The sequence below is a fragment of the Alosa alosa genome, chromosome 12, assembly GCF_017589495.1.
Source record: "Alosa alosa isolate M-15738 ecotype Scorff River chromosome 12, AALO_Geno_1.1, whole genome shotgun sequence".
NCBI classification, from domain to species: domain Eukaryota; kingdom Metazoa; phylum Chordata; class Actinopteri; order Clupeiformes; family Clupeidae; genus Alosa; species Alosa alosa.
Genome location: NC_063200.1, coordinates 18,696,416 through 18,722,258, shown reverse-complemented (window position 1 = coordinate 18,722,258; position 25,843 = coordinate 18,696,416). Strand labels below are relative to the sequence as shown.

General features: G+C 40.0%; 1 protein-coding gene and 1 pseudogene across 1 annotated transcript; both read right to left on the bottom strand.

Moving 5' to 3' along the window:
- Positions 1-417: 417 nt before the first annotated feature.
- Positions 418-14,534, bottom strand: LOC125304478 (myosin heavy chain, fast skeletal muscle-like). Its single transcript, XM_048258793.1, has 39 exons — positions 14,517-14,534; positions 12,721-12,936; positions 12,470-12,613; positions 12,205-12,361; positions 9,932-9,959; positions 9,687-9,801; positions 9,508-9,600; positions 9,355-9,418; positions 9,169-9,267; positions 8,973-9,076; positions 8,753-8,891; positions 8,444-8,562; positions 8,156-8,305; positions 7,774-7,944; positions 7,381-7,681; positions 7,207-7,271; positions 7,034-7,121; positions 6,843-6,960; positions 6,635-6,758; positions 6,400-6,536; positions 6,056-6,311; positions 5,708-5,950; positions 5,005-5,181; positions 4,777-4,922; positions 4,577-4,667; positions 4,104-4,493; positions 3,760-4,005; positions 3,464-3,660; positions 3,159-3,342; positions 2,915-3,080; positions 2,519-2,643; positions 2,124-2,432; positions 1,757-1,960; positions 1,545-1,670; positions 1,270-1,440; positions 1,074-1,178; positions 896-991; positions 658-789; positions 418-527 (listed from the first exon to the last, which is right to left on the bottom strand). Exons 2-39 carry the CDS (start codon positions 12,922-12,924, stop codon positions 507-509), a joined length of 5,805 nt encoding a protein of 1,934 aa, XP_048114750.1. The 5' UTR covers positions 12,925-12,936; positions 14,517-14,534; the 3' UTR covers positions 418-506.
- Positions 14,535-19,174: 4,640 nt separating this feature from the next.
- The window catches only part of LOC125304488, an 11,853-nt pseudogene continuing 5,184 nt past the window's right edge, over positions 19,175-25,843 (bottom strand).

Here is a 25,843-nt window from a genome sequence, read left to right as displayed (position 1 = left end):
ACGTGTTTTTGTTTAAAATATTTATTTCTTTATGAGATTTTCCTTTTTCTCAAAATAAATTTGCTTCCCTTCAAGGTTGGATTTTTCTTATTTTTTTTCATTGTGAGATTACAATAAATCACCAACATTATTTTTTATACTGGTTTTTAGTCATCTTTAGCTTTTTCCCATTACTACTTGCGTTTATTTCAAGTTCATTGGTGAATAAAATCAATATTAAAAATGCATTTGAGTATAGAAAATATTAAATCAATGCATGTTGGCAAACTGTGCAGACATAGGCTACTGTATTTAATACTCCTGATTCCTGATATCACTGGTGGACACGCCGATCACATCTGGCCCTCTGACAGCGACAAGAAAATGTTCTTCAAAGTTGCCCATCCCTTATCCCCTTATAAACAATAAATAAGAATATTCAGATTTTCAATATTTATTAGACAGTGGACATAGCTACAGAATGATCACAGTAATTAGGATATTAATCTAGATGAAAGTGAGTTGGTTTATTCTGCAGCCTCTTTGCCCTAAGGGAAAAAACAGACATAACATGAATTTCATTACATACAAAGACAGGAAATAACCCAAAGCTTCCCAAATAATAATAATAAAAACATAACAGGACATAAAAAAAATATATAACAGGAAATATTTTACCTTTCCAGAGTCGCGGCTCTTGGCCCTCAGCTTGTTCACCTGGGACTCAGCAATGTCAGCACGCTCCTCAGCCTCCTCAAGCTCATGCTGCACCTTCCTGAACTTGGACAGGTAGCCGTTGGCTTGTTCCTCCTGTATTTAGTAAATGTGTTCATTAAATTAAATAATTCATCATGCAATAAAAAGCCCAAGTGAGATTATCAAAGAGATTTAAAGAACTAAAAAAAATACTACTCACAGCTTCCTCAGCCTGCCTTTTGTAGGCCTTGACCTTCAGCTGCAGCTTGTCAACCAGATCCTGAAGTCTGGTAACATTCTTCTTGTCCTCTTCAGTCTAGAGTGAAACGTGTATTAAGCCTTGTTGCTTTGTTTGAGTTTGATATTGATTAACAAAGTGAAGAGAGAGGATCAGGTACCTGATAGGTGAGCTCCTTCACCCGCCTCTCGTATTTGCGAACTCCCTTGACGGCATCAACACCACGTCTCTGTTCAGCCTCCACTTCGGCTTCCAGCTCACGAACCTTAATATTGAGAATAAGTACATGTATGACACTATTCTCTGTTGCTGTATGTTTTTGGCACATGTTTTAACCTCCATATTTTGCTGCTTACCCTGGACTCCAGTTTCTGGAGTTGTTTCTTGCCACCCTTCATGGCCAGATTCTCAGCCTCATCCAGGCGGTGCTGCAGATCCTTCACAGTGACCTCCAGGTTCTTCTTCATCCTCTCCAGATGAGAACTGGTGTCCTGCTCCTTCTTCAGCTCCTCTGCCATCATGGCAGCCTAGATAATGACATGGTGTTTCATCAATCATCATCAAATAAAATAAACCTTTAATAAGTATTTTAATATATAATTTAGATTAACATTGGAAAACTCAATTTTACATCAGTGATGGCTTTCTTGGCCTTATCTTCAGCATTTTTAGCCTCTTGGACAATGTCGTCAACTTCACCTTGGACCTGAACCAAGTCAGCCTCGAGCTTCTTCTTGGTATTAATCAGACTTGTGTTCTAAAATTAAACAGACCCTGTCAATTATAAACTGAAAGGTGTACATGTTGAATTGATCTACCTGTTTTTAACACTCTTCTCTATACCTGAGAGTGCAGGAGGCCAACACGCTCACTGGCATCAACCAGCTCTTGCTCAGCCACTTTGCGACCTCTCTCTGTCTGCTCCAGAGCGGCTCTCAGCTCCTCAATCTCAGCCACCATCAGGGTGTTCCTGCGCTCCACCATGGCAACCTGCTCTTTCATGTCGTCTTGTCCTCTTACAGCGTCATCAAGGTGCAGTTGGGCATCCTGTCCGAAAAATGTGAAATGACAAAATATATAGTGCTACTATTTACTGCTAAGATTTGTTTTACTACTTTTAGATAATATTACAATAGACTACACCAAAGTGTTGTTTTATTGACATGATCAAACAAATCATTAGATGCATAGTAAAATCGACATGACTAACCTTGAGTTGACCCTGCACATTTCTCAGTTGTTTCTGAGACTCAGCAGCCTGGCGGTTAGCATGGCTCAGCTGAACCTCCATCTCATTGAGGTCTCCCTCCATCTTCTTCTTGATTCTCAGGGCATCATTCCTGCTCCTGACCTCAGAGTCCAGAGTGCTCTGCATGGAGTCAATCACCCTCTGGCTGTTCCTCTTGATCTGCTCCATCTCTTCATCCTTTTCTGCAAGCTTCCTATCAACCTCACCCTTGATCTGGTTGAGCTCAAGCTGGACACGAAGAATCTTGGACTCCTCATGCTCAAGAGTTCCCTAAACAACAAATTACGAATTTTAAAATATATAAACAGCATAATTTCCATTTCTCACTGCGTAGGAAAGCCTGTCTGAATTTCTACCTCAGCCTCTTCCAGGGCTGTTTGGATCTCAGACTTCTCAGTTTCTACAGTCTTCTTGGCCTTCTCCAGCTCATGGATGCTCTTTCCAGTCTCACCAAGCTGCTCAGTCAGGTCAGAAATCTCCTCTGCAAATATGCAGTTATATCACAGTAAACATATTATCTAGAAGTTTACTGCAATCTATTTACTGCACTTGTCCTTTAGATAATTTAAGCTTGTTTTATATATGCCTTTGATTATGAGTTTTATTTTTGTTGTTTGACTAAATTCAGGACTGTACACACAGTACATTACTTTTTTGTAATATATTTTGTAATATTTTTGCCATGTCAAACAAGTAAATCTGTTTAAAAAATATTTTTTCAGTGGGATATGTATTGGGTTATTTTGACTCACGCTGCAAGTTCTTGTTCTCCCTCTTCAGGGTCTCCAGGTGGTCAAGAGACTCCTCATAGGAGTTCTTCATCTTGAACAGCTCAGTGCTGAGAGAACGAGCCTCTTTCTGGGCACCTTCCAACTCTGCCTGACCTTCCTCGTATTTCTGCTTCCATTCTGCCAGGACCTTTTAGAAACAGTTTTTGTTGTGAGGCTTATACTTATTCACCTACACTCCACATCTGAATGATGTTTTGGAGGTTACCTTGTCAAAGTTTCTTTGCTTCTTGTCAAGGTTGGCAGCTAGAGCATTGGCTCTCTCCACATCAATCATGAGGTCCTCAACCTCACCCTGGAGTCTCTGCTTGGTTTTATCTAAAGAGGCACATTTTGAGTTGACAGCCTCGATTTGCTCCTCAGCCTCCTGGAGACGCTGGGCAAGCTTTTTTCTGAAGGAAAAAGCACCATATTTAAGTCAGAAAACATGATAATTTTTACACCAAGAAAATAGAAGGTTTTAGTGGACAAAATCCGTATCCAAAATCATGTTTTTGCATCTTTAGCACATACTTGGACTCTTCAAGCTCCTCAGTGCGCTGAATGGCATCAGTTTCGTACTTGGTCCTCCACTGAGCAACCTCGCTGTTGGCCTTGGACATGCCACGTTGAAGCTCAGCCTTTGCTTCCTGCTCCTCCTCAAACTGCTCCCTTAGAAGGTCGCAGTCGTGGCGAGCAGACTGAACAGCATGAGCTAGGGCATTCTTGGCCTGTTTGTTAACAAGTAAGGGTGTTTATGAAAGCATTTACCAAAATGTGATTTCTGTTATCCATTTTTTCCATTTCATGCATACTGTAGGTATCGGTACCTTGACTTCCTCTTCATTCAGTCTCTTCAGCTCCTCAACTTGCTGAGTGAAGGCCTGCTTACTTCTGGTCAGTTGAGACACAAGAGCATCTTTCTCCTCAACCTGGCGGCCAAGCTCACCATTTTCAGTCTGAAGTCTTGCTCTCTGAGCACTGAGGTCATTGACCTGTCGGGCACCCTCATCACTCTTGGCCTTGGTTTCACTGAGTTGGTCCTCAAGGGTGCGGCACATCTTCTCCAGATTTGTCTGTTCATGATAATGTCCGTTAGTAGCAAAAAGTTAATGAAATTATTGTAAGTTGATTTTTGTTGACAAGATAGCATGACGGTAAACATTTCACCAACCTTAGATTTAGCAACAACCTCCATATTGCTGGAGAGATCATCAATCTCCATCTTGTATTCACTCTTCTCTTTCTCAAGCTTCTGCTTGACACGTTGGAGGTTGTCAATCTGCTCTCCCAGCTCAGCCACACTGTCTGCCTGCTTCTTGCGGAGAGCTGCAGCAGTAGCTTCATGCTGCAGGGTGGACTCCTCAAGGTCACGACGCAGCTTCTGGAACTCAGCCTCACGCTTCTTGTTCATCTCAATTTGAGCAGCAGTGGCACCACCAGCCTCCTCAAGCCTTTCACTGATCTCCTCAAGTTCCCTGGAAAGATCAGCTCTCTGCTTCTCAACCTTGGCACGAGCTGCACGCTCAGCCTCAATCTCTTCCTCCAGTTCCTCAATGCGAGCCTATTGATTGTGAGAAAACATGTATCAACACTTAACCTAAAGAAAATCAAAACAGTTTTTTAAAAATGGCCACAAAAAAAAACCTGAAGCTCCTTGATCTTCTTCTGAAGCTGAGCACCCAGCGATTGTTCATCTTCAATCTTACTAAGAAGTTGGCTTGTTTCAAAGTCCTTCCTGATAAACAAGTGGAAGAACAAGTTAACCCTCAAATTGCCTGCATGCATGGATATTAATTTTAATATTAAAGCAATTTTTTGTAACAGGTATTAGATATTGGCCTTACTTCTTTATCTTCTCCTCAGATTGCTGCTTGTCATTCTCCAGATCCATGATGCTCTCCTGGGCCAGCTTCAGGTCACCCTCAAGCTTTCTCTTGGCTCTCTCAAGGTCCATGCGGAGTTTCTTTTCTTGCTCCAGGGAACCCTCAAGCTTCAAAATGTGAGGTGTGTAAGTGGGAAATAGTCTCAATTGCATAATTTGTTTATTCATACACAATATATTCAGAACTTACATCATCCACTTGCTGTTCAAGCTTAGTCTTGGACTTGGTCAGAGTGTTGACTTTGTCTTCCTCTGCCTGAAGATCATCAAGAGTCTGCTGGTGGGCCTCTTGGAGGGCTTTCTTCTCCTTTGTCAACTTAGCAATTGATTCATCTTGAGAAGCCATCTCTTCAGTCAGGTTTTTAACCTGAGCATACAAAGTTTCATATTAGTGTCCAGTGAAATTCCAAAGAATTACTGACTATATGCAAAGTCCATATACTGGTCATCCATCTTGGCAATTTCAGGCTAACAACTTCAGGTTCCTTTCTAAATGATTGAGGAGAGATATGTAATTCCTCATAAGAAGATCATACAGACATTAAAAGTACATCATGTGAATACATATTCACATCTGACATAAACAATCATAATATTCATAAATATTGTCCAAAATCTATTGTTATGGTGACAGAAATAAACAGTGGGTGAAACGTCAGTCATGCCCAACATTTTAAAATAATGTGATTATATTGCAATGCAGGACTTCCAGTTAACAAATACACCATGTTTGGTGTTACGGATTCCCACTTATAGATTCCAATTCATTTTCCTGCTAGTGATCTGTATTATTCCTCATTCATCAAGTTTCTGCTCTATGCTGCTTATTTTGTCCAGTGTTGCCGTTTTCCAACCCTACCAAATACCACAAGTATGCCTTCAGAAATGCATACCTTGTTCTCAGTGGCATGTTTCTCCTTCTCTACTTTGGCTAAGGTCAGCTCCAGATCATCAATGTCCTTCTTGAGCTCAGAGCACTCATCCTCCAGTTTCCTCTTCTTGGCAGTCAGCTCAGCATTGATTTCCTCTTCATCCTCCAGTCTCTCGGTTGTCTCTTTGAGCTTGGCCTCAAGCTGGATCTTACTTTTGATAAGACCCTCACACCTTTCCTCTGCATCATTGAGACCCTCAGATCCCTATTGTAAATATAAAATGGAAGCATGACATCTGGTTTGTATTGAATACACAAAGTTGAGACTGGGTAGTGGTATGAATATTGGAATTGTATACTATACACTTACCGATGCCACTTGCAGCGCCAGGTCATTCCTCTCTTGCACCAGAGCCACCATCTTCTCCTCCAGCTCCTTCTTCCTGGCCTCTGTCTTTGCATGGTCCACTTTGAGTTTCTCGTAGTTCTCCTTCAGATTGGCCAGCTCCTTCTCAGTTTCAGCACTCTTCAGCAGAGGTTTGATCTTGTAGTAAACCTTCATCCATGGCCAAGTCTTGACATTCATGAATGAGCGGATATTGTACTGGATGGTGTAGATAGCCTCTCTAAACAAGAACACTTGTTTGTGAGATAATTGTCCTTGAAAAGAAATACTAATACAATTGAATGCTTATAAAAAATGAAAACAATGACCTCCTCTCCATCATCTTCACAAACTCCCTCCTCATCAGGTATGCACGACAGAGAGCTTGAGTCATTGTGACCAAGGTAGCAAGTTTTTCGTCTCTCATCTCCTCAAGGGTACCCAACAGACCAGCTTTGAAGAACACCTGAGAGAGGTGGGATATTATATGTATAAATTGGACACAGTAAAAAAAGTTGTGATCCTAATTGTTCGACAAGCAGATTTAGATTGAAACCTCTCTACCTTAGTGTGACCAAACTTGTACTGGGTGTGATCAACATCAATGGATCCCAAGAGCTTCTCAGCAGCCTTCTTGTTATCAATGAATTGACCATCAGGGATAACACTGGCATTCAACACTTTGTATCTGGACATAATAAATACATATATTTTTACCTGTTTAAATCTGGTATACAACATGATTAATAATTTAGTTGCTGTCCTATTTCACCTCTGCTTGAAGTCACCGTAGAGGATTCTGCTTGGGAAACCCTTTCTGCAGATTCTGATACCCTCAAGTACACCATTGCACCTGAGCTGGTGGATGACCAGGAAGTTCTGCATATAACCTGTCAAATACAGGTCATGAGATCTCATATTCTCAATGTAATGCATCTTTATTCACCACCGAACGCACTTTACCTGGTTTCTTAATTTCATTTGGAATCAGACAACGCACAAAGTGAGGATGGGTGCTCCTCAAGTTGGTCATCAATTTGCCCAAGTTCTCCTGTTGAGTTAAAAATGGAGTCAAAATATCCCGTCACTGCTCTTTAACATAAATGGTTTGTTTGTTATTGGTTTAATATACACACCCTGAACTGTGATGACACAGTCTGCATGGAGCCACCCTTCTTCTTCTTCTTACCACCACCAGCCTCTGTTGACATACACATGATAGAGTCAATAATTGAGTTACATATGCATAGAAATTCATACATTGGATATTTTTGTATCGCTCGTAGACTTGTATAGTGTTTTGTTGTTACCCTCAACAACAGGTGGGTACAAGGTAGGCAGGAGTTTTACTCCCGATTTCTGGTACAGCTGCACAACAGAATCATTCAGTGGATCCTTGTTCTTGTCCAGCCACCCACCAACATTGTAGTCCACAGTGCCAGCATAGTGCACCAAGGAAAAGTGGGCCTCAGCCTTGCCCTTTTTGGGCTTAGGCTTCTCGAAGGCCTTAGTTTTACCAAGATGCTGGTCGTACAGCTTGTTCTTGAAAGTTGTATCAGAGGCCTTGGGGAACATGCACTCCTCTTCAAGGATTGCAAAGATACCCATGGGCTGTTTTACAAAAGATTAGATTAGTTGATATGGTTGACATTATGAAACACTACAAACTTAGCACTTGACTAGTTTGATTGATTAAACCTGACCTTCTCAATAAGCTCAATGCAAGCGGCCAAGTCCATGCCGAAGTCAATGAACTCCCATTCAATGCCTTCTTTCTTGTACTCCTCTTGCTCCAGGACAAACATGTGGTGGTTGAAGAACTGTTGCAGTTTCTCATTGGTGAAGTTGATGCACAGCTGTTCCATGCTATTAAACTGTGGTGGAAACATATGAATCATTATTTGACAGTGGCTCACTTGAATCATGGAAACGTGATGGTGAACAGTCTTAATTTTGTCCTGATATAGTAATGAGATATCTTTTGTGAGTGACACATGTACATGAATTGAATGAAATTGAATGACATTTTTCTCCTCATATTTACATGTTTACATGTATTTAACTGTGGTATAATGTAATCCTTACATCGAAAATCTCAAAGCCAGCAATATCCAGCACACCAATGAAGAACTGTCTTGGCTGCTTTGTGTCCAACATCTGGTTGATACGGATGACCATCCACAAGAACATCCTCTCATAGATAGACTTGGACAAGGCCGCAACTGAGTTATTGACCTGAAAAAGGTTTTAGGCACAGACCAAACCTTACAATTAGAGTGGTTTTGAACATTTATGATAAAGGTCAATACCAATTCCTTCTATACAATCTCAAAAACTGCTATTTAGTCAACCTTGTCATGGGTGAAATAATACCTGTGGCACGGTCTGACCCTTGGTGACAAACTCATTTCCGACTTTCACTCTTGGGTAGCACAAAGCTTTTAGCATATCAGCAGAGTTCAGGCCCAGGAGGTAAGCGACTTTGTCAGCATCTGAGAACAGTGAGGTTTTTGTTGTGGGTAATAAATATAATAAATTAATAACTTTAATAAGAGTAAAATTTGAATAAATGTATATATATATATATATATAAGTAAAAATTGTAAAAATATACTACAATAAAGAAGACTACTTTAACATTGATCCTAGAACTGACTGATTCAGTATAGTGTTGTAACCTACCCTCAGTGCCATCAGGCTCAGCCTGCTCCTCACGCTGCTTCTGCTTGAACTTCATGTTGCCATGATGGAGCACAGCACCAGTCAGCTTGTAAATGGTGACTTTCTCCTCATTACTGAAACCCAGGATGTCAATTGCATCCTGGAATAATAAATTATATGATTATTATTATTTATTTATTTTCAAAAAATTGAATGGGGGAAAAATTCTTGGAAGACTTACATCTGTGGCATCCAACTCCTCTTTGTCATCGATGCTAGCCACAGTGATCTGACCCTGACTGCACATTGGGAAGTCATAGGGATTGGTTGTGATGAGGGACATTTCTATAGAGGTTAAAACATAATTTTACAAATTCAGAATTACATATACATTGATACATTGATATTTGAATGTTGGTTGAAAATATTAACCTTACCTATAATTTCAGGCTTGTGGTTGGTCATCATCTGGTAGAAGATGTGGTAGCCTCTCTCATCAGGAAGCTGGAATGTCACTCTAGACTTCTCCAGCAGGTCTATTTGCATAGGGAAGTATGTATTTTAAGTTAAAAAAAGACAGAAATCATGAAACAAATTTATAAACACAACATAATTATACTTACAAGTTTCAATATCAGCACTAGCCAGTTTTCCAGATGTGCCAAAGTGAATTCTGATGAATTTACCCTGTTTGAGATACAACATTATCTTAAGAAATTGATCTTCATCCAGAACTACAAAAGTGAGGCAAGAGTTCAGATGAGAAATTAACTTACAAAACGTGAAGAGTTGTCATTCCTCACAGTCTTGGCATTACCATAAGCCTCCAACAGTGGATTGGCAGCAATAATCTGGTCTTCAAGAGAGCCCTGCAAGTCAATGTATAAATTGTTATAAAGTGCATGCCTGTGTTGCTGTGTGATAATTAGCCTATACACGTGCATGGGGTCCTAACCTTCATTTTGCTTTTTGCTTCCGAGTCTTTCTTCTTTTCACCAGACACTGCAATTGTTGCAAAGTACTGGATGACACGCTTGGTGTTTACAGTCTTGCCAGCACCAGATTCTCCACTGGAGTACACAAAAGATTTTGCAATTTTTAGATCATGATTAAAAGAGTGCTATACTATTACACAAAAGATAATGCAAAGGCTTTGTCCTTAAAGCTGTGAAAAGTTTTAAAACATGCTTTGACACTTACGTAATCAGGATAGACTGGTTTTCCCTGTCTGTGGGGCAAAATAGTTGACATGAGTGAATCATTTTGAATATATGAATCAAATGTATCATTTATGGGTAAGGCTATTTGCACCCCTGGTACAATTAGCAGTGTATTCGTACCCTGGTGCAATTAGCAGAGCCGGACAGTAACGGAGTACATTTACTTGAGTACAGTACTTGAGTACAATTTTGAGGGATCTGTACTTTACTCGAGTATCATTTTTGGGCAGTACTCATGACTTTACTCAAGTACATTTGAGAGGCAAATATTGTACTCTTTACTCCACTACATTTCTATCCATAACCGTGAGTACCCGTTACTCCACTACATTTCTATCCATAACCGTGAGTACCCGTTACTCCACTACATTTCTATCCATAACCGTGAGTACCCGTTACTTCTTCTAAAAAAAGGAAAAAAAAGAAATCTCGGAAACCCTCAATTTGTTGTTTCCCTCAAACGTGATTGGATTGTGCAGGCGCCACTGATTGGGACAGCCTATCAGCAATCACCTTCAGCTTTCTGCCAAAGTGAACTCCATGGTCAGATTTAGATAAGAGACGAAACCATGGACGAAACAATGGATGAAGACGCAGCAGGTCCATCCCGGGAATGTGCCAACCTGTGGCCCCACCCAGACTATTTCAATTTTCTGAACAAGTTAATGATCGTTTTCGCTTCAAGTGTTTCAATTACAAAATAGTATTTTATATTTGAAATATGTATTTTAAATACATGTATTAGAAATACTGCCCATCCCTGGCAACATGGTAAAAAGATGAAAATGATTTGATTTTACTGTCAATTTTTACATTCTCCAAGGTATTAACATTAACATTTTTCTTAACTTCATGTAGGACCATTCTGTACATAAATGTAAGCACTGTGGCAGTAGTATTGCAATATTTAGAAAATGTAGGCTACTCTTGTACTCTTGATATTCAAGTACTTTTAAAAACAAGTACTTCAGTACTTTTACTTAAGTAGACATCTGACTGTTGTACTTTTACTTGTACTTGAGTAAAATTTAGTAAAGGGTATCTGTACTTTTACTCAAGTAATGAAGCTGTGTACTCGACCATGTATATGACCATGTTAGGTCACAGATACCTGCGATTACAACACCTCATTTTTACTTTTTAGTTTTTAACTAGGTGGTGCTATACATGAAATGAGTGGTTATGGAATGGGCTGACATGGCCCCTTAAGATCAACATACAAAAAAAGGTGGTCCTCCTAAACCCTACGGTTCTCGAGATATTCACAGAAAACTGTGTCTGCCCTACCCTCCTTTCGGGGGTCCAGTCCAGTGGGGGGGCTACAGATCAAAACGAAAAACGATGGTTCCATGCTATCCACGTGGGGCTACATGCCCACCAAGTTTCGTGTACCCCGGTCTTTCAGTGTCACGGGAATCCTTGACGGAAAATTGGCCAATGCGAATTTCGGTTGTCTGGTGGGTGCTTCGTCTCCCCCTAGAGCTTCTCCGCGGAAAAAACGAATATGCAACTTTCTGGTCGCGGTCCGAACACATCCGGATTTGACTCAGCGGAAGTATCCAATCACGCCTCGAAAATGTAGTCAGATTGTAGTTTCTAAGAAGACTGCAAAACGGACTCCGACTTGGCTTTGTTGCTGTTGAAATTTTAAGTAGCCTACCCTTGGGTGAACTTCGTTTTTGTAATGTGGTTTGAACAATGTGTTTGCTCGACCGTTTTATTGTGAGCCCTGTATGTGTTTAGCTTGGTTTCTTGATGGCTAGCTCGCTAGCTAGTGGGGCTTTAGCGTAGCAGTCACTTGCTACCGAAGCTGCAGGTGAAAACCCAGAAACAGCGAAGGAATAACCAGACCGAGCATAGGGCTTCTTTAAAGGTGTCATGTGTAATGTCCGCCAAAAAAATCAATTCATACTCCACATTCCATAAAAGATGGGGGCAGTATACCTCCAGAAAGTGAGTTGGTCTACCCTAGAGTAACAACCGAGACATGTGTATTGCAGTTTGGCTGGCGGTTATGTTGCCTCTCATGGCCGAAACTGGTATTATGACACCTGTTGGGCTGTGGCTAGTAATTTAGCAGGCTAATTCAGGTTGATATCTCTGCAGCACTATACTTTGTCATTTTTTTAATGACATCATCACCCTTATTTCTTGTGATTCTTTTGATGCGTGTAGCTCATTTTTTGGATATTTTTACCTCAATTCTTACACATGGCACCTTTTAATTCAGTGGCTCTTAAACTGTAAGCATACCTTGAAGCATGAACTGATAGGCGTTGTCAGAGACAGAGAAGATGTGGGGTGGGGCCTCCATGCGCTTCTTGCCTCTATAGGCAGTCACCACCTCTGCATCGTACACTGGGAGCCACTTGTAGGGGTTCACAGTGACACAGAAAAGTCCAGAGTAGGTCTAGAATAAGGAAATAGGAAGATTGGTTTTCTAGCATTTTTATTTGTATTTATTTAATTTGTATTTAACTGTAATGTTTTTGTTTTTGTATTTAACTGTAATGCTTACGTAGATCATCCATGCTGCATAACGCTCTTTGAGGTTATACAGGACAGAAGCTTCATTGAGGTGGGTCATCATGGCCATGTCCTCAATTTTGTCAAACTTGGGAGGATTCATGGGGAAGACTTCATCTTCCTTCACTGTCCTTTCCTAAAGCCAATGTAGAAAACAGCTTTAACAAAGAGATGCATTCAACAAACTTTCTGTTAAAATTACATTTTATTATTAGAACAATTTTTACAGCCTTGCTAAAGTACCTCCTTGGTTTCAAGCACTTCAACAGTGGCTTTGCCACCCTCTTTCTTCTTAATTGTACCCTTGACATACAAGTCCTCTTTGTCAACCACATAGCAAGCACTCTTTGCATCAAAGGGCTTGCTTTGGGCTTCAAGTCTCTCCTTCTCAGGCTTACGAAGGTAGATGGCAGCCTTGCCATATTGTGCCATTTCACCGTCCCCCATGGTTGCTGGTTACTACATAGATCAGAAGAATTTATAAAATTACTGAATTTAATCAATTAAATAAGTTTAATCTAATATTTTTAAGTCAATATTACTAATGGTGCAGATGCCATAACAAAATAAATAGAATCTGGAAATAATGCAGAAAATTGTACATATACAATAATTGGTATTGTTATAATTGTACATATACAATATGGTATTGGTATTGTTACAATTACATCAGTACTCAAATTCATAATGGTTTACCAGTCTACACAGTACATACATACTGTACATATGTCTATTGGCATTAACAATTTCTGCTCCCCTTTCTTCTTATAAACATCTTATAAATTATTCCCTTTAATATTATTCATTGAAAACATTCAGCATGAAATCCATGACCAAAGAAATGGCAACCTCTGATTTTTTTTCTCTATTTTGCCCAACAATTACAGAACAGATGATGCTGCATATGGGGAGATTTAGGACTGCTCTCTCTGAATTCTGTTTGACCGGCATTCAATATCCTTGGAAGGACTAAGAACAGTGTGCAATTATATTGTGGAAAGAGATAGCAAATATTTCTGTGTCATTTATGGTAGATTTGACAATAAATCCCTTTTTCTCCTAATGACTGTCTTTACCTATCAAAGATCCATTTTGAGAACAAAACTTTTCAACTCAATGATATGCTGTAAACACAATAATAATCACATTTATAAAGGAAAATGTTTGGATTAGCCCTGCAAAGCAGCCACCTTGTTGTGTGTTGTAGCCATATAATTAGAGCCATACTATATAGAACTGGAGAGAGTGAGGAAGAAGCGCCCCCATTAATTTCATTGGCTGATACTACACTAGCTAATTCAGCCAAAAATACTCATTAGGCTGCCACCATCATTAAAAATGGCACCCAACACGTGCTCACTTCCACCAGTTAGGTGCCTCATTACTGATGGCCACAAATTGTGTTGTCCATGTGGATTGGTGGTTTCGCTGGTAATTTCCTCCTGGGAGGATTAGCCAATCTAGCCTGAGCATCTCATTGAGATGGGGTCTGGGAACTACATGTACATTTTCTCATATTTGAAACGTGGTTTACGAATGCCAAGAGCCGTTTATTGGGTGCTACGAATGTCTATCAAAAGCGTCTGTACGTAGCTTCTGTGTGTCGTCATCGTCTTGCTGTCCCCCCTCCGTTCTGTGATTGGTTTCTTCGTTAAGGTGAAACCAAAGTCCATAGAATCCAGGCTGCCTAGCAGCGTGAATAAAATTGCGCGCGTAAGGCAGCATGGGAAAACCCAGGCTATAGCCAATCCACATTTGTGTGAAAATATAATTGGAAGTCAGCATATGTTAGATATCATTTTTAAAAATGGAGCCAGCCAGCTGGGTAGCTGAAGTTAACCCTCCAAATTCTAACCCCCTAGTGATTGTAGCGTATTCAATTTTACAAGATCACCTATCCAATTCTATTAAATGACAGGCTATGGAAAGTGGTCTCTAAAAAATAATTATCTGATATTTTTATTGTTATATTTGTAACTTAAAACTTAAATGGAGTAATAGTGTTTTTGCTAAACTAGTAAATTCAAATAAAGTCTTACCTTTTCTTTCCAAAATCAAAATGAAATGTCAAAGTTGTTAAAACCGCTGAAAAACAAAGTCAGTTACAAAGTTAGATGACAAATCTGTACATAATTTAAATACATAATACAAATTTGCATATGTAAATGTAAGCAAAAGTAAAGGTGAAGGACTTTTTCATTAAAATCCAACTCTCATCCTTCACCACCACAGTGTTTGCCATGTAACAACTCCAGCAGCCCTCTCCCTGTCAGTGTCTGCAATGCCTGCAGGGAAGACTTACTTACTGTGCACAGGAACCCCCACCCTCTTGCTGTTCTCCCTGCTCCCTGCAGGTGCTTATATTTGCCATCTTCTGCAAACTAAGCAGCCCCCTAATAAGGTAAGATGTGTTTGATAGACATGGTTTGATATATTTAAACATTACCTCAACCTTGCTGTCCAACACGCTAATTAAATTGATTGTTTACTACGAATCAGTAGTTACTATAATATTATTCCAGTCAATTGTAGTCAATTTGTCAGATACATTTAACTACTCCTAAACTGGTCATATTATGGCAAATTTCTCCTTGAAGCATCATTTGGCATCTTAATACACTAATATATATATATAAGTATGTATATATAGTAGCTTCTGCATGTAACCAGAAAAGATAGACATGAGAACGTATTACATGAGGCATTTTGATATGTATGAAGATGATGGTGATGATCTATTGATAAATGAAGAGTTTGGTTTCAAAACGCTATATCTTCCATTTTCATGAATTAAGAGGTGGAACTGTAATTGGGTTATTGTTATTTGATCTTTACTCAATCAAAACAACACAACTGCACATATTATTGCTATTACCTGAGATGAAATAAAATTACTTATTGTTTTTTAAATTGTTATATAGCGTTTTGGAACCAAATTACTCAATGGATATGTATATTGATGTTTGTGTGTGTGAATATAAGAGTACAAGTGGAGTTCTCAGTACATTTCAGTGGATTGAAGTATATGGCTTCTTTGTGATTTATAGGCCATGCCTGTAGACCTTGAAATAAATTCATGAAATCAATATCCCTATCAAACATTAATATGCTGACATCTATTTATGCCCCACACACATGTAGCATGGTTTAGGCCTTTTTTGGAAGGGGTAGAACTGGTTTATGTTAAGGTTAAGCGACCTTTCCAGTTTAATGACTGGTGTACTGTGACAAGTATTTTTCTCTTTAACCAAGTACACTCAGAACATTCTATATCATGCATACATCAAAAAGGGAGACAGAGAAAAGGCATATGATTTTTTTCAATAAAATGTTCTCTCTATCTTCTCTCTTCCTTAGACTTGTGGCGCTATTTATATTTTTAATACTTGTGACCTTCTCCACAGTAACCATGATGACCTGTTGCGGTGTTATTTTGATAGCTTTCCAGCTCCATAGTTGAAACATAAGAGAATCATCAGTCATATATTTATTAGAGTGTATTATGTTCCACTCAGTTTTAAGATCCTACTGCTGGATTGCATATGATAATTTACCATTCCATAAAACACCATAGTACTAAAACTGATGAGGAGTATTTTTCTTTATGTATTCATTTATGTTATTTGTGAGGGACCATGTACAATGTCAAGCATAAATATTGCCATTTTGTGCATTGTACCGGTTAGCCGCTAATTTACATCTGCAGACAACTGGCAGTACACAATTAAACAGCCAGTAGACCAGACCGACACCAGACAACATTCAACAAGTGACCAGACAGATAACAGTAAACAGACAAATCACATATACTAAAACATACACAAACACACACAGAGAGAGAGAGAGAGAGAGAGAGAGAGAGAGATACATACACAGTCAGTACCATAAGAAACAAGCAAAAGTGACAAAAGAACTCAACATTTTCAACAGTATTTTCCTAGTTACATGTTATTGTGGGGCAGCCGTGGCCTACTGGTTAGTGCTTTGGACTTGTAACCGGAGGGTTGCTGGTTTGAACCCCGACCAGTAGGCACGGCTGAAGTGTCCTTGAGCAAGGCACCTAACCCCTCACTGCTCCCCGAGCGCCGCTGTTGTAACAGGCAGCTCACTGCGGCGGGATTAGTGTGTGCTTCACCTCACTGTGTGTTCACTGTGTGCTGAGTGTGTTTCACTAATTCACGGATTGGGATAAATGCAGAGACCAAATTTCCCTCACGGGAAAAAAAGAGTATATATACTTATACTTATATACTTGCTAACTTGGAAATGAGGTCCTATGTCCAAAATCCTGAACCACCCCTTTAAAGCATAGATGCCCTCATTGTTTTGTCTTGTCTTTTAATTATTACATTTAATCTACTTTATTTTTAAACTTTAATTTTTACAACTATTTTATGCTTTCTAATACTATCTAGCTAAACAATGTTATCCCCTTTGATGCTTTCATTTACTATAATTTACACCTCAAAGTGTTAAATGTTAATGCCATGGAGTCTGGAACTAGGCATATTTCTTTCAACCACACATTGGGCTGTATTTTGGGTCACCAGCGCATGGCGTAAAGTTCGTTTTTCACCCGCGCAAAGTTGAATTCGGTATTTTGCACGTTTATTTTGTAAGCATTGCGCCCAGGGGTGTGGCAATTAACAACCTAGGGAGGGGCCTAGCGCGTTGTCTAAAAATCGCTATCATACACCACCTAAACCTGGTCAGAAGTCAATGGCGAGTTGTTCATATGCTATTTTAAGAGCGCATGCAGTCATATTGGCAGGTGCACGCACCATCCTTCTATCATTCATGAACGCACACCAGCGCACGTCCATGCAAAGCATTACAAATTGCACGATTACAATGGGAAACATAATTAGAACAAAGATATTGTACTGTGTCTCATTGAAATCCAACTGTCATCCTTCAGCTATTTGACATAACTACTCCTGCTTGATACCCTCTCTCTGGCAACTGATGCAGGTGATAACTTACTGTGCATTGGAACCCCCCAGCCTCTTGCCGTCCTCCCGGTTCCCTGCAGGTCCTTAAATTGGCCTGATCTTCTGCACACTTAGCATTACTCTAATGAGGTAAGTTGTTTGATAGATATGGTTTGATATTTAAACATCATCGCAACGCAACCTTGTTGTCCCACACATCAATATGGATGGTTTACTGCATTGTTTGGGTTGTTTGATTGATGTAATTATGCTTGATCAATGTTGATGCTTGATCTTGAACTAACATTGACATCTTAAAACGTGTTTAAAATATTAGTAGTAGCTATATTTGTAACCAGAAAAGATGGAAAACTCCATGGTGTATGTTGATGTTTATTTATTTATTTTATTAAAGAACATGTAATGCATACATTTGTAAATAAATTTATTGATTATCTTATACACATACAAATTACTCAACGTTAACAGTTTAAACCTATTTTTGTATGTATTTGTGCTTGTGTGTCATTGTTTGTTTAGGAGATCAAGTCACTGACTGGCAAGTAGGCTAAAAGTAAGTCTCAAGTCAAATCGATGACGTTCGAGTTACGTCCCTAGACAAAGATAAAGAAGTCCTAAGTAAGCTTAATGAAACAGAAGCAATGTTTTCTTCAGAATATTTCCAAGCTTTGTGACACTATTTATGTAAGGGATAATGTAAAGAACGCTGGTCATTATCGGGAAAATAAGTCCTGACAGGGCAAGGACCCGGCGCATCAGCGGAGTGTTTTGCTTCGCCCTGAAGGGGCTTATTTTGACAGCCATTGACAGCGGTCATTATATGTTCCAGCGATCATTACATGGTGTATATTTGACTGTAGAACGTTGGGAAATCCCATTCAAGGCAATGGAGGGAGCCGTGTAATAAATGTATATATTTGTGACCTTTTCCAGCTAAACCACGATGACCTGTCATATGTAGCAATCAGTTTGTGAATATGGCACATTTCAGTGAATCAAACGTCAATAATGAGTAACCTAATTGACCCTTTATTCAGGGGTCTCCAACCTTTTTTCCTCCGAGAGTTACTTTGACAAAATGGACATGGCCGAGAACCTTTTTTCCTCCGAGAGCTACTTTGAGGAAATGGATATGGCTGAGAGCTTTTATATTATAGTAGCATGCCATGTATTCACATAGCTGCTCTACACCCAAAACTGCTGAATAAGATTTGTATGCTTTTTAAAGATTCCTTTCAACTCATTTACCTTCTCTCTTTGTAGACTGTGAATTTGATGTCATAGAAATGTTTCCCAAGTGGTTGGGTTATCAGATTTATAAACATTGTCCTCAAACCTTTTGGAGAGCTACTTAGAAAAAGGTGGGGTAGCTTGTGATTAATATATATATATATATATATATATATATATATATATATATATATGAAAGAAATCTATCTTTGAAATTAGATGTAAATATCCCTGATGTTATCTTAAGCACTGCTATACTGCATAAAAGAATGGTAACCTCATCTATCTTAGCTATTTCATTCAAATCATATTTCATAGATCATAGTTTATGTAGACTTGGGTTTTATGCTTGCAATCATCGATTTGCTGTAAGAAGGCTATTTTTAAGTTAGCTGATCCTAGATAAATGGATTCTTTATTTTGAGGTTTTTAGTAAAGACAAACTGACCATGTGGTCAAACCCTGATTCTGCCTTGCAAATCTGCCTTTAGAGAAAGAAAAACGAAAATGAATGCTCAGATTCTAATAATTTATTGTAGGTAGTGAAATTAGCTACAGAATGGTCACAGCATCAGAATCCAGGTAAAAGTGACTGGAGTTCAGAGGGTTTACTCTGCTGCCTCTTTGCCCTTTGGGAGAGAACAAAGACATTACATGAATTTCATTACATGTTACATGTTACATGTAGTCAAGCCAAGAAATCGACATTACTCCACAAAAAATCTTACCTTTCCAGAATCACGGCTCTTGGCCCTCAGCTTGTTGACCTGAGACTCAGCAATGTCTGCGCGCTCCTCAGCCTCCTCCAACTCATGCTGCACCTTTCCTGAACTTGGACAGGTGGGAGTTGGCCTGCTCCTCCTGTGTGAAATAATTGTGGATCCATTCAGTTTCAAACCAATCATGTTAATTATGTAATAAAAAGGCCAAGTGAAAATTTGCAATAGAGATGAGGTTTGGATAATAAATACTACTCACAGCTTCCTCAGCCTGCCTCTTGTAGGCCTTGACCTTCAGCTGCAGCTTGTCAACCAGATCCTGAAGTCTGGCAACATTCTTCTTGTCCTCTTCAGTCTAAAGAGTAGATGAAGTGTATCAAGTCCTTCTTCTTCTCTTAAGCGTAACACTATGATACAGGAGTTAAAAGAAATGTCTGTACCTGGTAGGTGAGCTCTTTAACCCTCCTCTCATACTTGCGGACTCCCTTAATGGCATCACCACCACGTCTCTGTTCAGCTTCAATCTCATTTTCCAGCTCACGAACCTTAATGCAGAAAATATTTGCATGTTAAACACTATTTTCTACTAATGTGAGATTTCTGGCACATTTCTTCACATGCATATTTTGCTGCCTACCCTAGACTCCAGTTTCTGGAGTTGTTTCTTGCCACCCTTCATGGCCAGGTTCTCAGCCTCATCCAGGCGGTGCTGCAGATCTTTCACAGTGATCTCCAGGTTCTTCTTCATCCTCTCAAGATGAGAGCTGGTGTCCTGCTCTTTCTTCAGTTCCTCTGCCATCATAGCAGCCTAAATAACAGGACAATCATATAAACTACATATTCGCCTTTGCATGTGTCTAATTTCAAAAGAAACACTTCTTACATCAGTGATGGCTTTCTTGGCTTTGTCCTCAGCATTTCTAGCCTCTTGGATAATGTCATCAACCTCACCTTGGACCTGAACCAAGTCAGCCTCAAGCTTCTTCTTGGTATTAATAAGACTTGTGTTCTAAAATTAAACACACCATGTCAATTATAAACTGAAAGGTGTACTTGTAGAATTGATCTACCTGTTTTTAACACTCTTCTCTATACCTGAGAGTGCAGGAGGCCAACACGCTCACTGGCATCAACCAACTCTTGCTCAGCCACTTTGCGGCCTCTCTCTGTCTGCTCCAGAGCAACTCTGAGTTCCTCAATCTCAGCCACCATCAGGGTGTTCCTACGCTCCACCATGGCAACCTGCTCCTTCATGTCCTCTTGTCCTCTTACAGCATCATCAAGGTGCAGTTGGGCATCCTAACCGAAAAATATGCAATGACAAAAGATATCATGCTACTACTATGTCCTGCTAAGATTTGTTTTACTACTTTTAGATAATATTGCATTAGACTGCACATTGACATGAAACAAATCATTACTAACCTTGAGTTGACCCTGCACATTTCTCAGTTGTTTCTGAGACTCAGAAGCCTGTCGGTTAGCATGGCTCAACTGAATCTCCATCTCATTGAGGTCTCCCTCCATCTTCTTCTTGATTCTCAGGGCATCATTCCTGCTCCTGACCTCAGAGTCCAGAGTGCTCTGCATGGAGTCAATCACCCTCTGGCTGTTCCTCTTGATCTGCTCCATCTCTTCATCCTTTTCTGCAATCTTCCTGTCAACCTCACCCTTAATCTGGTTGAGCTCAAGCTGGACACGAAGAATCTTGGACTCCTCATGCTCAAGAGTTCCCTATAGAAGAACATTATTAATTAAAAAAATGATATTACTTTCTTTAGAGTTCTGTAGTCACGTTTGTATCTGAATGTCTACCTCAGCCTCCTCCAGGGCAGTCTGGATCTCAGACTTTTCAGTCTCTACAGTCTTCTTGGCCTTCTCTAGCTCATGGATGCTCTTTCCAGTCTCACCAAGCTGCTCTGTCAGGTCTGAGATCTCCTCTGCAAATGTGCATTGATGATATTACATTAAACATATTTTCTGGATGTTTTCTGCAACATTTTTGTAAGCGGGTGGGATATGTATCAGGTTTTCTTAACTCACGTTGGAGATTTTTGTTTTCTCTCTTCAGGGTCTCAAGGTGGTCAAGAGACTCCTCATAGGAGTTCTTCATCTTGAATAGCTCAGTGCTGAGAGAACGGCCTCTTTCTGGGCTCCTTCCAACTCTGCCTGACCCTCCTCATACTTCTGCTTCCACTCTGCCAGGACCTTTTAGAAACCATTTTTGCTATTAGGCAGATGCTCATTCAGATTTTACCAACATTCCAAATTTTAGTGGTATTTTGGAGGTGTTACCTTGTCAAAGTTCCTCTGTTTCTTGTCAAGGTTAGCAGCCAGAGCATTGGCTCTCTCTACATCAATCATAAGATCCTCAACCTCCCCTTGAAGTCTCTGTTTGGTCTTTCCAGAGAGGCACACTTGGAGTTGACAGCCTCAATTTGCTCCTCAGCTTCCTGCAGACGCTGGGCAAGCTTTTTCCTGATTAAATGATAGTATTTGTTAGACAAATGTTTTAAATGGGAAATTATTTTGTGTATTTCAGTTTTACATACTTGGACTCCTCAAGCTCTTCAGTGCGCTGGATGGCATCAGTTTCATATTTAGACCTCCACTGAGCAACTTCACCATTGGCCTTGGACATGCCACGCTGCAGCTCAGCCTTTGCCTCCTGCTCTTCCTCAAACTGCTCCCTCAGGAGGTCACAGTCATGGCGTGCAGACTGAACAGCATGGGCCAGGGCATTTTTGGCCTGGTGGTAAAAAAGAATAATGCCTTAAGTAGTTGCATAATATGTTATTAAACAGTTGTTTGTCAATTAAGATTCTTTACCTTGACCTCCTCTTCATTCAGCCTCTTCAGTTCCTCTATTTGCTGAGTGTATGCTTGTTTGCTTCTGGTCAGCTGAGAAACCAGGGCATCTTTCTCCTCCACCTGACGTCCAAGCTCACCTGGTTGACAATTGTGTTTTTTTAAAGCTCAGATTTTGTAGATAAATAACAGCTGTCCATATTATAAATCTTACCATTTTCAGTCTGAAGTCTTGCTCTCTGAGCACTGATGTCATTGACCTGACGGGCAGCCTCATCACTTTTGGCCTTGATTTCACTAAGTTGGTCCTCAAGGGTGCGGCACATCTTCTCCAGATTTGCCTGTTTATTTGTATGTGACCCACAGGAGTGCAGGGAAAACAATAGAGTTATATGAAATAGCACCTCAGTGACAAGTTAACAAGTTTGTAAGTTGGTTTGTTCAAAGTAATAAATGAAGGCATATATTTCACTAACCTTAGCTTTAGCCACTGCCTCCATGTTGCTGGACAGGTCATCAATCTCCATCTTGTATTCACTTTTCTCCTTTTCAAGCTTTTGCTTGACACGCTGAAGATTGTCGATCTGCTCTCCCAGCTCAGCCACACTGTCGGCCTGCTTCTTGGAGAGCTGCAGCTGTGGCTTCATGCTGCAGGGTGGACTCTTCAAGATCACGACGTAGCTTCTGGAACTCAGCCTCACGCTTCTTGTTCATCTCAATTTGAGCAGCAGTGGCACCACCAGCCTCCTCAAGCCTCTCACTGATCTCTTCGAGTTCCCTGGAGAGATCAGCTCTCTGTTTTTCAACCTTGGCACGAGCTGCACGCTCAGCCTCAATCTCTTCCTCCAATTCCTCAATCAATTGTCAGAAAATACACTCCGCCTATTGTTGCTTGGGGTACTAAGTATTACCCAACGAAGGAAAAAATATATCAAAACTAAATATCAACAAATTCTAAATATTTTTGAATGGCCTAAAAAAAAACAAACAAACCTGAAGCTCCTTGATCTTCTTCTGAAGCTGAGCACCCAGTGATTGTTCATCTTCAATCTTACTGAGAAGTTGGCTTGTTTCAAAGTCCTTCCTGATAAACAAATGGAAGAACAAATTAACCCTGAACTTGGCTGTATGCATGGAATTTAAATAGCAATGTTTCGTAACAGATATTACATTTTGACCTTACTTCTTTATCTTTTCCTCAGATTGCTGCTTGTCATTTTCCAGATCCATGATGTTCTCCTGGGCCAGCTTCAGGTCACCCTCAAGCTTTCTCTTGGCTCTTTCAAAGTCCATACGGAGCTTCTTTTCTTGCTCCAAGGAGCCCTCAAGCTGCAGTTTCAAATTGTGAGGCAGAGAGTAAGTAGGAAATAGTCTCCATTGCATAATGTCTTTGTTCATATACTATATATTCAAAACTCACATCATCCACTTGCTGTTCAAGCTTAGTTTTGGATTTGGTCAGAGTGTTGACTTTGTCTTCCTCTGCCTGAAGATCATCAAGAGTCTGCTGGTGGGCCTCTTGGAGGGATTTCTTCTCCTTTGTCAACTTAGCAATAGATTCATCTTGAGAAGCCATCTCTTCAGTCAGGTTTTTAACCTGAGCATACAAAGTTTCATATTAGTGTCCACTAAAATTCCAAAGAATTACTGACAATATGCAAAGTCCATATAAACTCTTTAAGCAAGCCATTTTGGCAATTTCAGGCTAACAAGTTCAGGCTCCTATCTAAATGATTGAGGAGAGATAAGTTTCTACTGTATGGTTATTTTGTCCAGTGTTGCAGTTTTCCAACCCTACCAAATACCACACCGATGACTTAAAAAAAGCCTACCTTGTTCTCAGTGGCATGTTTCTCCTTCTCCACTTTGGCCAAGGTCAGCTCCAGATCATCAATGTCCTTTTTGAGCTCAGAGCACTCATCCTCCAGTTTCCTCTTCTTGGCAGTCAGCTCAGCATTGATTTCCTCTTCATCCTCCAGTCTCTCGGTTGTCTCTTTGAGCTTGGCCTCAAGCTGGATCTTACTTTTGATAAGACCCTCACACCTTTCCTCTGCATCATTGAGACCCTCAGATCCCTATTGTAAATATAAGATGGAAGAATGACATCTGATTTGTATTGAAAGCACAATACTGAGACTGGGTAGTGGTATGATTGTGAATATTGAAATTGTACAGTATACACTTACAGATGCCACTTGCAGTGCCAGGTCGTTCCTCTCCTGCACCAGAGCAACCATCTTCTCCTCCAGCTCCTTCTTCCTGGCCTCTGCCTTTGCATGGTCCACTTTGAGTTTCTCATAGTTCTCCTTCAGATTGGCCAGCTCCTTCTCAGTTTCAGCGCTCTTCAGCAGAGGCTTGATCTTGTAGTAAACTTTCATCCATGGCCAAGTCTTGACATTCATGAATGATCGGATATTGTACTGGATGGTGTAGATAGCCTCTCTAAACAAGAACAATTGTTTTTGAAATAATTTCTCCTTGAAAGAAAAAAAAAACTTCCAAACTTTGTAAAAAAATAAAAAACAATTACCTCCTTTCCATCATTTTCACAAACTCCCTCCTCATCAGGTATGCACGACAGAGAGCTTGAGTCATTGTGACCAAGGTAGCCAGTTTTTCATCTCTCATCTCCTCAAGGGTACCCAACAGACCAGCTTTGAAGAACACCTGAGAGAAGGGAAATGATATGTATACATTGGACATAGAAAAAATATATAACAAACAGATTTCGATTAGCTTGAAACCTCTCTCTACCTTAGTGTGTCCAAACTTGTACTGGGTGTGATCAACATCAATTGATCCCAAAAGCTTCTCAGCAGCCTTCTTGTTATCAATGAATTGACCCTCAGGGATAACACTGGCATTCAACACTTTGTATCTGGACATAATAAATACATACATTATTTTTCCCTGTTTAAATCCGATATAGAACATGATTCATATTTTAGTTGCTGTCCTAGTTCACCTCTGCTTGAAGTCACCGTAGAGGATTCTGCTTGGGAAACCCTTTCTGCAGATTCTGATACCCTCAAGTACACCATTGCACCTGAGCTGGTGGATGACCAGGAAGTTCTGCATATGACCTGTCAAATACATGTCATGAGATCTTGTAATCTCAATGTAATATATGAATAATGCACATATCTTCATTCACCACCAAACACCCTTTACCTGGTTTCTTAATTTCATTTGGAATCAGACAACGCACAAAGTGAGGATGGGTGCTCCTCAAGTTGGTCATCAGCTTGCCCAAGTTCTCCTGTTGGGATAAGAATGCAATCAAAACATCCTCTTCACCATTCTATTAGATGATTGATTTGTTGTTATTGGTTTAATATACACACCCTGAACTGTGATGACACAGTCTGCATGGAGCCACCTTCTTCTTCTTCTTACCACCACCAGTCTCTGTTGAAATACACATGATGGATTCAAATTCATACATTTTTGTAATAGCTTGTAGACTTGTAGTGTTTTTGTTACCCTCAACAACAGGTGGGTACAAGACAGGCAGGAGTTTTACTCACGACTTCTGGTACAGCTGCACAACGGAATCGTTCAGTGGATCTTTGTTCTTGTCCAGCCACCCAGCAACATTGTAGTCCACAGTGCCTGCATAGTGCACCAGGGAGAAGTGGGCCTCAGCCTTGCCTTTAG

Bases quoted from the DNA above. Each gene is read 5' to 3' on its own strand.
- LOC125304478 (XM_048258793.1), bottom strand. From the start codon at position 12,924: ATGGGGGACGGTGAAATGGCACAATATGGCAAGGCTGCCATCTACCTT. The intron at 9,268-9,354 runs GTAAGTATAATT...CTATGCAAATAG, and splicing joins TAGTGCTGATATTGAAACTT to ACCTGCTGGAGAAGTCTAGA. The intron at 1,179-1,269 runs GTAAGCAGCAAA...CTCAATATTAAG, and splicing joins TCCAGAAACTGGAGTCCAGG to GTTCGTGAGCTGGAAGCCGA.